Source organism: Saimiri boliviensis, chromosome 4, assembly GCF_048565385.1.
Source record: "Saimiri boliviensis isolate mSaiBol1 chromosome 4, mSaiBol1.pri, whole genome shotgun sequence".
NCBI classification, from domain to species: domain Eukaryota; kingdom Metazoa; phylum Chordata; class Mammalia; order Primates; family Cebidae; genus Saimiri; species Saimiri boliviensis.
In genome coordinates, this window is record NC_133452.1 from 94,257,114 (window position 1) to 94,271,392 (window position 14,279).

General features: G+C 34.5%; 1 protein-coding gene across 4 annotated transcripts in view; it reads right to left on the reverse strand.

Annotated features, from left to right (window-relative positions):
* MMUT (methylmalonyl-CoA mutase) overlaps nucleotides 1–14,249 on the reverse strand; it is a 41,913-nt gene extending 27,664 nt beyond the window's left edge. For 2 of the 4 annotated variants that reach the window (XM_003923094.4, XM_010333988.2), the window contains exons 1-7: nucleotides 14,082–14,247; nucleotides 10,121–10,544; nucleotides 8,735–9,102; nucleotides 7,122–7,279; nucleotides 4,558–4,729; nucleotides 2,378–2,626; nucleotides 77–188 (exon numbers count right to left, since the gene is read on the reverse strand). In XM_003923094.4, the coding sequence (XP_003923143.1) occupies nucleotides 77–188; nucleotides 2,378–2,626; nucleotides 4,558–4,729; nucleotides 7,122–7,279; nucleotides 8,735–9,102; nucleotides 10,121–10,505 (1,444 nt within the window). In that variant the 5' untranslated portion in view covers nucleotides 10,506–10,544; nucleotides 14,082–14,247. Of the gene's footprint in view, nucleotides 1–76; nucleotides 189–2,377; nucleotides 2,627–4,557; nucleotides 4,730–7,121; nucleotides 7,280–8,734; nucleotides 9,103–10,120; nucleotides 10,545–13,853; nucleotides 14,044–14,081 lie in introns of those variants that run through there. The other 2 variants (XM_010333989.3, XM_010333990.2) reach the window with 2 other exon arrangements.
* Nucleotides 14,250–14,279: the final 30 nt, after the last annotated feature.

Below are 14,279 nucleotides of genomic sequence, written 5' to 3' on the forward strand. Positions count from 1 at the left end.
TACATGCTATCTTCAAACAGAAATAATTTTCTTTTTAAATGCTGTATTTCACATATGAACTTTCTCACTATCTTACCAGAATCAATTCTAGCTTGTCTTCGGGCAGCACATTCTTCAATTCGAAGTTTAGGTATTCCCTCAGCTACAGCTTTGGCCATTCCACCCATTTCTTCAATTTCATTAATGAGCTAAAAATAAAAACATTAACAAAACTAAAAGAGAATATTAAAAATGTGTATAAACTATATAAATTTGTTATGACCGTTACATAATTACTAATATTAATAAAATTATAAACTATCTGTTAATGCTCCATAAGAACAGAATTAAATAAATATCAAAGTCATTAATTAGAATCTGTGTGTTTATAGTTACTTGAAAAGACAACAGAAAAATTAACAATTACATGCTGAAAAACACAAAACCTCTTAAGTCTTAAGAGAAAATTAAAGACAACATCAATTCTCTAATCTTTATTTTTAGTTACATAAAATTTTCATAATTACATAAAGTCTCTAAGAAAAATTTTTTTTAAATGCAATTACTTTTGATTTTGAGCTGCAGAGAAACAATGTAACCTCATATGTAATGAAATAAAGGAACTTTTAAACCTTCAATCATAGCTTCATATACGAAGACAGAAAACAGCAGAATGTTATGTGACTTAGCAGAAAGGATCAAGGTGAACTTGCTTTTCCCTGATGAATTCAAGAAAGAAGAATCTGTATTGGATTCTACAGAAGTGTAAAATGAGAAGCTAAAAAGAAGAAGACAGTTTGGGAGTTGCAACCACCCCTCTCTCATTGTCAGGAGAACCAAAATTTACTACTGTCTACGGAAAATGAATTCAATATGCAATGAACTATCATAACACCAAATCACAGAGAGAAGTAAGGGTAAAATGTCTTACTGAAATAAAAGCCTATACTCTGACTAAAGACTAAAAACAAAAAGCACAGAGAGGAAACAGAAACAATACAGGATGCAGAAGAAAACTTCAGAAAATATGATGAATTCAGAATAAAAAGGGATTCTACACTAATGAAACAAATTAATATGACATTAATTATAAGGGGGAAGTTAGAAAACAAAAGTGAGTTCCATGAATTTAAAGTATAATAAATGAATGTAAAAATACTTAAGAGACATAGAAAGTTGACAAATCTTTAAGAACACTGAATAAAAAGGCAAACAGATGTACTGTAGAAAACATAAGAACATCAGCATATTATTGAAGGAGGTCTGTAGGTTATGACTAAGAGTTCTAGAAAGAGAAACTTTCTAGAAAATTTCCTAGAGCTATAAAAATATATTTTAAAAAAAAGGTGAGATGAAAAAGACCCAAGGTTCAGTACCATGTAGGAAAAAAATACACCAAGTTATACATCAACACAAAAAATAAAGAGGTCCCAATGCTTCAGAAAGAAAGATCCTGAATGAGAATGGCATCAAATTTTTTATCAAAAACATTGAAAGCCAGAATAAATATCTAAAATGAAAAACAGATTAATGTTTATAAACTTGCTTATGAATTTCCTGAATGGAAATAATGTCAAACTTAGATTACCAATCAAGTATAAAAATAGAATAAAGACATTCTCACACAGGCAAAGTTTCAAATAATTTATCTCGCATGCACCCTTTTTAGCAGGTTTCTGTGGGATGTACTTGCAAATAGCCAAGAGATAGACATGGGATTTAGGATTCAGAATTCAACATAGGAGAAATGAAAATATTTTCCTAGTATAATGGCAAAGAGGAATGAAAGAACAGCAGTAGTGAGCAGAACTAGAGAAAAAAACATTTTAAATCAAATGAGAACATTAGAAGATTTCAGAAAAGATTACATTGAGATATAATTCTATTGGCAGTAAGGGAGGAAAGAAAGAAGGGGTATTAATCAGCCAAAATCTAAGCTACACTACTAGGAAAGCAATAGATAGTGTCTAAGGTCTCATGAACAATGTTTATTTACAGTTGATAAAATTAGAAGAAACCGTATACATATGATTTCAAACTATGCAGATAAAAATAAGCAAAGTATGTATCTTACTCCAGGAAGCAGGAGAAAAAAAGTAGATCTAAAACTGCTGTTTTTTGTAAGCTTTTTTGTTTTTTGTGTGAGCTGTCTTTTTAATTCTTTGAATAAAATAATACGAATGCAAATGGATTTTTAAATGGATTCAGTTTTGAAAACTATAAAATCAAATCTGAATTTCCCTTTTTTGGCTAACATTGTGTAAACTGTGATATAAATCTGTAAGTTTATGATTTATCAATTTAAAATCTATAAATCTCAACTTATAAGTTTTAAAATCTATAAATCTTTATAAATCTGTAAATCATGAAAACAAAGTTGCAAAGTGGAAAAACTTACCTTTAAGGCAGCATCATAAACATCATTTGTGAGAGACTCCATCATATAAGAACCTCCCCAAGGATCAGCCACTTTGGGAATCCCAGATTCTTCCTGAATGATGATTTGTGTGTTCCTGGCAATTCGAGCACTTTTCACTGTTGGCAAACCCAAAGCTTCATCAAAAGAATTTGTGTGCAAAGACTGAGTCCCTCCAAACACGGCTGCCATTGCTTCTATTGCAGTACGGACAATATTATTGTAAGGATCCTAAAATATTTGATAAAAACAAAAAGTCAAACAAACAGGTGATAGATATTGCAACTATAAACAGCAACATGATTAAACAGTAACTGCTGCATACTTGCTATGTCAATTTCCATATTAAGCTTCAAAATAGCAAATAAATTTAGACAAATTAGTTTAGAAGCCAGGATTAGAAGAGTTAGAGTTGGTGTTTTGTGCTTAATCTTCTCTTAAGTGCTTAATCTTCTCTTAAGCACTAAAAGATTATCTCTTACAAATTATAATTCACTCTCTCCTAATTATTTTGGCTACCTCACAGTATCTACCACAATGATATGTACAAAACAGGCACTGAATAAATGTTAATGAAACAGATGAACAATGAACTGAGATATCGGAAATTGGAGTTCTAGTTTATTGTACACCTAACTGTAATTTGGGCAAGTCATTAGATCTCTCTGAACTTCAGTTTTCTTAGCTGAAAAAAGAAGCAGGTTAAAATAAAATTGATTATTAAAGTTCCTTCCAACCCTAAAAAACAAAACAAACAAACAAAAAAAACAAAAAAAAAAAAACTCTATTTCTCCATTTATAAGAACCTGAAGTTATATTTCATATAGAGTATAATATAGAGTATAATAGTTGTTATTCAACATTTAAATTTATAAAAAAGCAATGTAACTTTGCACATATAAATTATTTTTAAATATATCAATATGTAAAGAGAACATGTATAAAAACAAGACCTTCACCATACAATTTTAAAGAGAACAAATTTAATTACCCAAGTAAAAATAGTCACTTTAAACAGTTTGTTTGCATGTTGCTTAAACATATAACTGTAACACATAAAATATGTATGTGTATATTGAATTATTTTTAAATACGCAGTTTTATGTTAAGAATTATAACTCGGCCGGGCGCGGTGGCTCAAGCCTGTAATCCCAGCACTTTGGGAGGCCGAGGCGGGTGGATCACGAGGTCGAGAGATCGAGACCATCCTGGTCAACATGGTGAAACCCCGTCTCTACTAAAAATACAAAAAATTAGCTGGGCACGGTGGTGCGTGCCTGCGTGCCTGTAATCCCAGCTACTCAGGAGGCTGAGGCAGGAGAATTGCCTGAGCCCAGGAGGCGGAGGTTGCAGTGAGCCAAGATCGCGCCATTGCACTCCAGCCTGGGTAACGAGAGCGAAACTCCGTCTCAAAAAAAAAAAAAAAAAAAAAGAATTATAACTCTTCAAATTATATGAAAGTATTAATGACTTTTGCTTCCTCCTCATGATTAAATTTCATTTACTTTGTTTTATTTTTATTTATTTATTTATTTTTTTGAGACTGAGTTTTGCTCTTGTAGGCCAGGCTGGAGTACAGTGGTAAGATCTCAGCTTACTGCAATCTCCACCTACCAGTTTCAAGTGATTCTCCTGTCTCAGCCTTCCAAGTAGCTGGGATTATAGGCAGGCACTACCACTCCCGGCTAATTTTGTATTTTTAGTAGAGACAGCGTTTTGCCATGTTGACCAGGCTAGTTTCATACCCCTGACCTCAGGTGATCCACCTACCTCAGCCTCCCAAAGTGCTGGGATTACACACGTGAGCCACTGCACCCAGCCTTGTTTACTTTTACAAAAGTGTTTTAGCACTAAACGGAAGATAGTATGTAAGTGATTTTACATTGTTAACCACTAGAGGCAATTTTATTTATTTATTTATATTATGTATGAATACAAACATAAGTATATATTATGCTTCAGAATATTTATGATTTTCAAATATTAACAGATTGGTTCTGAAATTTATTTCCTGGTTGTGCCACATTGCTCAGAAAAATATGTATATATTTACATATGTATATATATATATATATATATACATATACATACATAAATAAATATATATACATATACATATATATAACTTTATTAAAATTCTACATTTTAAATTATATACACACCTGCTCAGTTAGTGACCATCCAGATGTCTGACAATGTGCCCTTAGGAGAAGAGATTTCGAGTTTTTAGGCTGAAACATTTTCTCTATTAAGTGAGCCCAAAGTCTTCTACCAGCTCTCATCTTTGCTATTTCCATATAGAAATTCATCCCAATTCCCCAGAAGAAAGACAACCTAAAATAGTAATGTTAGATCCAGAATTTAATTAAAATTAACAATGTAGAACAGAAAATAAAACTAATTGTATCATACACTAGAAAATCAAGGTCTATATTTTAAATTCAAACAACTTAATTTGAATTAAGATCAGTGCATGTATATTTAAGTAACTTTAAATCTAACATAAAATTACAGTTTTATGCATGTGGAAGAAATTTTGTTTCAGGTAAGAATTATTCACTTTGCAATTGGTTTTCTTTAAGAAAGAATCTCTTCTTGTGTCCTTCATTAAAGAAAGATTCAATTTCTTTAAAAAAATATTTTAGGAATACTCAATATGTAAGAAAGCAGTCACCTATAAATGAAATAAAAAAACAAATTTGCTCTATTTAAATAGCAAGAAAGTGTTCTGTAAAGAATGATTGTGCATTTGGTCTAAACATATACTTCAATTTGTGCCTTCCACCACTCCCTTTATCTTATATTCCGTACTGATTTAAACATTTATGCTACTTGTCTCTTTCTAAAGACACAAGGCTTGCAAATCCATTCCTGATACATATTTGGAAGGTTTTGTTTTGGTGTGGTTTGGTTTGGTTTTGAGACACAGTCTTGCTCTGTTGCCCAGGCTGGAGTGCAATGAGGCAATGTCAGGTCACTGCAACCTCTGCCTCCTAGGTTCAAGCAATTCTTGTGCCTCAGCCTGCCAAGTAGCTGGGATTACAGACAAGCACCACCATGCCCAGCTAATTTTTGTATTTTTAGTAGAGACCAGGTTTTTGCCATGTTTGCCAGGCTGATCTTGAATTCCTGGCCTCATGTGATCTGCCTGCCTTGGTCACATGAAGCACTAGGATTACAGGGATGAACCACCATGTCTGGCTTTGGAAAAAGTTCTTAACACAGCAGTTCTCAAATATTTTGACGTCAGTTTCCATTTTCACTCTTAAAACTTCCTGAAGATTCCCAAGAATTTCTTTCTTTATTTGTATAGTATCTATCAATATTTTATTTACTAGTTCATTTAAAAGAAACAATAAGGAAGGGCACAGTGGCTACTACCCAGAATCCCAGCACTTTAGGAGGCCAAGGCAGGAGGATAGCATAGCTTGAGCCCAGGAGTTTCAGACCAGCTGGGCAACACAGGGAAACCCCATCTCTACAAGAAAATTTTAAAATTAGCCAGATATGGTGGCACACACCTGTAGTCACAGCTACTTGGGAGCCTGAGGTGGGAGGAAGACTTGATCCTAGCAGGCTGAGGCTGCAATGAGCAGTAATCATGCCATTGCACTCCAGCCTGAATAACAGAGCAATATCCTATCTCAATAATCATCAAATCACATCAAAATAAACCCACAACATATTAACATTAGTAACATTTCTTATGAAAAATAAGTTTGCCTCTTAAAAATATATATAATAAAAGCATCATTCTTTTACATTTTTGCAAATCTCTTTAATGTATGGATTAAGAGAAGACAGTTGGAGTCCTATAACTGTTTCTGCAATCTGTTGCAATAACACATACCATGTAGCTTCTGAAAAACACCACAACAAATTCTTGAGAAAATGAAAGCGAAAAAGGTAAATAAAGCTCTAATATAAGCATAAAAATAGTTTTGATCTCAAATACCCCAGAAAGAGTCTTAGCAATGCCCAAGTATTCTTAGATCATACTTCGAGAACTGCTGTCACAATAAGTAAACAAGTCCCTGGTATAAAGGAGCATTTCAGTAGGCCATGAAATATATTTCAGTAGGCCATGAAACATAGCTTCTGAAGGCAGAAGCTATGTTTTCTACATGTTGTATTGTCAGCATATTGGCTAATGTTTGGCATAGCAAAGCTTAGCTAGTGAATGCTATACTGACTGAACCACTGAATGACTTTTGACTTCCAAATTTAAATATTTCATAAACTTCATTTAAGTTTTTCCGTATTTTTCATATAACATTATTAAGGAACTGTTGTGAAACAAAATGTTTTCAACAGCACAGTGGATCCCAAAACATTACATTAAATAGTGCAACAGAAAAAAAAAAAAAAAAAAACATAATAGATGAATTCCATTTTCTAAAATGAAAAAGTTAGAAAAATCAAAGTAAAATTGTCTCAACATTATGTTTGCATTTTAATATAATTTGTTAAAATGTGCAACTTAATTGTGTTCTCCAAATAGCTGGAGACAACATATTCCTTGAATTTACAAAGAAGTATGGCCAAGTTTAATTCTAATTTTGTATTAAAAATAGTATTGGCTTTTTCTGTCATTATCACTCAGATAAAATACAAAAAAATCTAAATCTAGCTTGACATTTATATTTACAAATTCTTGTTATCAATATATAAAATGGTCCTATGCATTTCTTAATGTTGGAACAATATCTAGGTTTAATTTACTCACCTTGGTGCAAATTCATCAATTGAGAGGCCAGCTTGGAGTCCAGTTCTAGAGTATTCCAATCCATCTGCTAAAGTATAGGCCAGTTCCAGAATGGCATCAGCCCCTGCTTCCTGCATATGGTATCCACTAATTGAAATTGAATTAAATTTTGGCATGTGCTACAAAAAAAAATTATTACAGTAAATAAGTAAAAATATTAAAAGGTTCTATTAAATCCACTTTCTAAATGCAAATACTATTTTCAAATGATGTTCAACTCAAATACACTTGGTAGTTTATAATGTTAACAAAATATTTAATGCTTACTTGTTACATTTAATTTCCTTTCCAATTTAAATAGTTGGTCCATAAAACATCATCAGGACTGTACCTACTTTATTTTTCTGGTAGACAAGAATTTGTACTAACCATTCTTCTAAAAGTTTATATTGTGGAATTAGCTAGCTGAGGTTAGGAATGTAACCTTTGGCCTGAGAACTAAATGAGGCATTTTTAATTCCAAACGAAGGACTCTGACCTCTTAAGAGGTTGTAGACCCAAAACTTTGGGTTAATCTGCTGAAGATGTATAAATTTATTATTACTAGTTATTAATTTTCTACTTTGAATGAAGGCATTAAACATGAATAAGTACTCAGTATGAGAAAAAAAGGAAATGATTTGATTTTCACTAATATATGTTGAAACAAAATGGGATACAATACATGGCTTTAAAAATCAAAGATTTCAGTCTGATTTACTGTGACATTTAATACTAAGCCTATCCCACACTGATTCTTTCCACCACAATCACTACAAAAACTGTATTTCCACTATTCCCCTAAAATTTCATGTTAGGTAGAATACATCAAGCGTATCCTGCAGAGCCAAGAAAAACTATCCTTACCAAGAGTTAACCAAACATAAAATGCTTGCTAGGCAATGTTTGCTAGAGTTTAGAGATAATAGTAACTGCTAGGGTTGATAGAGATAAAAAGGGTTGATGAAGATTTTCCCTGTGCCATGGAATAACGGTCTAACTTTAATGTAGGTAAGGAAAAGAAGCAGATTGCTGGTAAGAAGCAAAGTGTGAATAATGGGGGAAAATATAAACAAACTGCTCACAGGAAAAGGAAGGAGGAAAATATGTTCCTGTGGAAGGACTTTTCCCATCATTCTTATTGGGAAAGGTGAGTCTAATTCAAGGGTGAATATTAGGGACCTCCTTGAGATTGCAGATATAAGTGATAAGTAATATCATCAAATTCAGCTTTTAGCAGAAATAAAGCTGATATTCTAATCCCCATTTGTCTGACACTAGTGTCTGCTTTACAACTGCATCTGAATTTTTGAGGGAAATTAAAAAATGTAAGTAAAAGACATCCCTGATTCTAACAATTATCAGAGTTAAATTTTAAGAATAAAGAAAACACAGTAAAGATCTATTGCCCAGATTCCTACAAGCAATGACAGAACATAAAATTAGTACATTAAAAACAAAAAGTAACAATAAAAACACATTCTAAATTTATATTATATTACTCACATTCAGTTTTTAAATTAGGTTGTAGCATGTTGTAAAAATTCCTACATTCAAGGAACTATAGAAAAAAACATAAGAACCACAAAGTATACCTTTGCTGTATATTCAAAGATGTCAGCAATAATTTTCATGGATGGTTCTGGAGGAAAAATGTATGTATTTCGAACCATAAATTCCTTTAGTATATCATTTTGGATGGTACCAGTAAGTTTCTCTTTAGGTACACCTTGTTCTTCTCCAGTTACTATAAAATTTGCAAGAACTGGAATAACTGCTCCATTCATAGTCATGGAAACTGACATATTTTCTAAAGGAATTCCATCAAATAGAATTTTGGTATCTTCCACAGTGTCAATAGCAACTCCAGCCATTCCAACATCACCACGAACTCGAGGGTTGTCTGAATCATAGCCACGATGTGTCGCCAGATCAAAGGCAACGGACAATCCCTGCTGACCAGCTAAATACATAAAGAAAAATAATGTAAGATTCAAGAATCTGGAATCAAAGTAAAATGATTAACACTACTAAAAATCTTCATTCATCTCATAACAGTATACTTTTATAACAACTATTTTTATGCTCATACATGTCAAAATAAATTTAAATAATGATACTTCACTTCTTAAGGGAATCAGCTTTTTCCCTTGTGCCAAAATACACAAATTTAGTTCTAGACCTCACTACAGGAAAGAATGAAAGAAACACAAATCTCAATTATCTCATTTCCATCTGAAGATTTGGTACTTGATTGAAATATTTCTAAAATTCATGAAAAGATGTGCTGTTCATATATGGTAAAAATAACTCATATTTGTATGCTTGCTTACTTTTTTGTTCTTTTATCTAATATGGTTACAACAGGATTCTTGGCTAGTCAAATATTCTGGGAAATAGAATTATGACAATCATACACAATTTTTAAATAACTAAAATAGTCTATACTAAAAATAAATAAGTTCAACCTTCCATGGGCGATACAAACTTATAAATCTACAAGTTTAGCATTCAAACAATATGATTTTATTACAGCTCAGAAAGAAGAAATAAGTTAATTTTCAGTGAATGAATGCCAGAATACACTGAAATATATTTGTACCATGTTATCACATTTACACTTTCTTTGGGCATCATTTAACCTATCTTCCTCTCCAATCCCTATCCCAACAATATTAATTTAACATTTTTCCAAGGCAAGGCTAATGTCTTCTTTTCTTCATGCAACTTCACCTCACCTAATTCCTTTTAAACAATGTGAATCTAAGTGTTGTTTTCTTTCAAAAATTTAGCACCGTATTCGAACTCACTTATCTTTTTGACCATAGAAGATAAAAAATACCCACTTTTTTTCAGAGTGTAGTCTTTAACTACAAAATTATAGAGTGAATATCATCTTTACAGAGATTAACCTTAAAAAAAGCCAACACTAGGAGGTAAATGTCTTACCATAAATATTATGTCTTACATTAAAATCTCACCCTTTATATTGTCCTTATAGAACTTATTGCTTTCTTCCACAGTGCTGAAGCCAGCATACTGGCGGATGGTCCAGGGCCTAAAGGTATACATGGTAGGATATGGTCCACGTGTGAATGGCTTCACTCCTGGAAGTTCTTCAGGTAAGTCCTTAGTATCTCTCTTGGAATACAAGGGTTTTATAGCAATCCCTTCTGGGGTGTGCCATATTAGCTGTTCTGGGTTTTTGCCTTTCAGCTGCTTTTTAGCAAGGGCAGCCCATTCTGGGTGAAGGGGCTCTTGCTGGTGTAGACGTCGTTTCCATATGAGCCTGGAGACTGATGATTCTTTCACTTGCTTCAGGTAATGAGGTGAAAGTAAAAAAAGCTGATTCTTAGCTCTTAACATGGTGGAGCATGGAAACACCCAACAGAAGCGAGAGCTGACCTAGAAAAAGAAACACAGTGTATAAACATTTAGAAGAGGGAGAGAAAATAGGAGCTACTGATTAGAATGAAACCGAAAAGGAAAAGGATGTATTCGTCTGATTTCATTTATTCCCTTTTCTGCTTCCTGTACCTGATATTTTATAACTTTAGCCCCTCTTCTCAGCAATTACTATCAGCGCTCTAGTTACAATCTTTTTCCTCAGTAGCCTCTTAACTGGTCTTACTGACCAATCTTCGCCCCCTTCTACTCCATTTTATACAAATCCATTCCATACAATGGCATCAATGTAAATATGACTATGTCACACTCCCTATGAAATTTTTCAAAGCCTCTGTATCATGTGGAAGATACACTATAGCCCCCTAATTAATTTTTTCATTCAAAATGCTTTTATTAAACATCAATTTATGACAGATATTACATTGGGTAATGAAGAAAAAAAGCAGTGAATAAGACAAGCAGGCATTCAAGGCCTTCATGAACTGGTCTCTGTTTCCCCCTCAGACTCATCTCTGCCTTTGTCCGCTTTATGCATTTTGTGCACTAGAAATACTGGATTACCACCTACAGTTTGTTATGCATATGTCAAAGTTTTGTGAATTTGCTCTTGCTCTTCCTTCTGCCTAAAATGTTCTTCTCTGGCTAATTCAGCTAAGGCATATCTCCAATTGGCAGTGTTTCTATGTGCCAGTAACATAGAAGGCTATAAAGACATCACATAGAGAAGCAATTTTAATCCTTACACTACCCCTCAGAGATAGGTACTATTATTAACCCCATTTTACAGATTAGGAAACTGAGGCACAGAGGAGACAGCATTGATTGGAACCTATGCAGCCTGTTTCAAAATCTTTGCATCTAACTAATATGCTCACAACTCATCCCAGAACCCATAAGGTGAGCTAAATGGCTTCTTCAGTAATCTACTTCTATACTAATTTATAAACTGCTCCAACATTAGAACTGTGTATTCCTGATATCTAGCATAGAGTCTTATACTAGGTGACTGGGTTCAATGTTAACATTTTGCAGTTGTGGAAACTGAGGCTCAGAGAAATAAAGTTGCTTAATCGAAATCCCACCCCACAAAGCAGTAAACTGTTCACCTGAATTCCTAAAACTTGTCAGAGTCACACAGCCTAAACATATATAGACTTTTGTTTAAAAAGATATTGAGATACAAACATTAATATATTCAGTATACTAAGTGTTTTTTATACCAGAAAAGGCAACAAGTAAAGTGAGTTTCAAATTCTGTTTTCCATACCACTTCTTATCAGTTTAGTAAAGCTTAAATGAAATCAATGCCACTTATATAGGGTCGTTAAACAAGAGACATAAACCACTGGTGAGAGTATTAACTATTTTAACTACTTTGGAAAGTAAACTGTCAATACATATGAAATGCTTCAGAAATGTTTGTGCCATTCCACTGAGGAACATAACTTCTGGGAAAGCTTCTGTAATAATACATAAAATAGATGTTCCCTACAGTTTTATTTGTAGTAGTGAGAACTTAGGAAAATAGTGTCTAATAATATATGAATAAATGAATTACAGCATATACAAATGATAGAATTTCATGTAGCTATTAAAATATCTTTAGAAAGCTGGCAAAACTAATCTCTGATGTCAGAAGAAGGGTTGCTTATGGTTGCTAGAACACAACAGGAGCAAGAGGGGAACTTTTGGGGGTAATGGTCTTGATCTGATTGCCACTTACATAGACATATTCTGTTTGGGGAAATTTATCAAATTGTACAGTTATGTTTTATGCAGTTTCCGTAAATACGTATAAGTAAAAAGCTAAAAATGTGTTATGCACAGTTTCCCCCAAAAAAGGGAAACAAACTCAAAAAGCAGTAACTGAAAGACTCAAGACACATAATTATAAATGCAACAGGTTCAACTATGTAAAAAGTTCATGGAACAAAATCTAACTGGAAACATAACAAAAAAAGAGGCTGTGTGCAGTGGCTCACACCTGTAACCCCAGCACTTTGGGAGGCCAAAGTGGGTGGATCGATTGAGGTCAGGAGTTTCAGACCAGCCTAGCCAACATGGTGAAACCTATCTCTTCTAAAAATACAAAAGTTAGCGAGGAGTAGTGGTGCGACTGTAATCCCAGCTATTCAGCAGGCTGAGGTACAAGAATCGCTGGAACCCGGGAGGCGGGGTTTGCACTGAGCAAAGATCATGCCACTGCACTCCAACCTGGGAGACAGAGCGAAACTCCATCTGAAAAAAAAAAAGAAAAAAAAAAAAACACTTCTTTTTTTTTTTAATATTGCACAATTTTTATTCTGTTAAATCCATGAGGTCCTTGTCATCCATCTTTTTACAAGCCATTTACTAGCTTAAAAACTGGGTGAGAAAAATAATGAAGCTACAACTAAACCTTTCCAATAGTAATCCTGTAAAAGGTAATTTGAAAACCACCTGAGAATTATTGGCAGGAAATATCACACCCATTTCACGTTGGCTTTCCTAAATCTGAACAACTAATAGGAAAAAGCCCCTTATAAGTGACTTCCTGAAAATCACATGTGAATTGGTGGGAGGCTGGAAACAGACACCATTTTTAGATAAAAACACAACTACTGTGGATGGCAATATGACCTCTCAATTTTCTCAGAAGACTATCAAGAGAGGCCTCAAGCATTCAAAGAAACAACATGCAAAGCAAATATGTTACTGACAACTAAAATGTGTTAAAGAGCAATGATGAATCCCATTCTCACACATCAAAAACAAATCAGTGAGAAAAAAATTCTGAACCAATAACTTTCAAGCTTTGGCTGTTGACATGTGATTCCACATTAGTACATCAAAAAGGTACTTCAATGTTCAATCAGCTGGGTTAGGAGATGGAAATATAGGGCATGAAAATTACATTTGATATTAGCATAAGGAAATCATTAAACACAAAATTATATGGGGAAAAAATCATCAAGTGGTTTAAAACTTTACACACATATGCTATCCAGGGCTTAGAGTTTTCCTAAGACCACCTTCTTTCTAGACAAAACTGAGAACGGGTTAGTCATTTAAGCTTTTATGCAAATTTAGACTTGTCTTTTCTGTTCTATCTCTCACCTTTGACCCGTTTACACACAGAAAATCACTTTTAGTCCCGCCAACTTTTACAAAAACCCTGACAATTAGCATAACCCACAACCCAGAAGGGAGGCAGCCATGGAGCAAGCGCATCCCTCTGGAATCGTACAAAAAGTGACCTCTGCCAACGGGAACACTTCGGGGTGGCCAGAGAAGGTAACAACAGGGCCCCTGAAGTATCACAAGCACCTTCTTTTCAGCGGTACCTCCGAATTGCGAAAGACGTCGCTTAAAACGAGAGGCTGGTTCAAAGGTGAAAATCTAAACCTAAGGAGAAGGCAGTGAGTGGGATCCCGCCACAGCAGAAAGGTAAAGAAGGCAGAAGGACAGAGGGGGAGAGAAAGGACAAAGCATAGGTGTAGAGGAGAGACAGGAGCCAGAAGAATGAGCGATCTGAAAGGTGCACGTCCTACTCACTGGCAGGCCTGTTTCGGACTCCGCCCTGGGAGGGGGCGGCTGGACTTCGGCGTCCCCCGCCTCACCTGTCAGAGATCCACACAGCCAGGCCTCCCCGCCCTCACCCAGCCCACACACCAGGCGCAATCGCCAGCGCCAGCTTGACGACTCCGGGGCGTGGACCGACACCGCCCTCCCCTCCAGCCAATCGAATCGCGC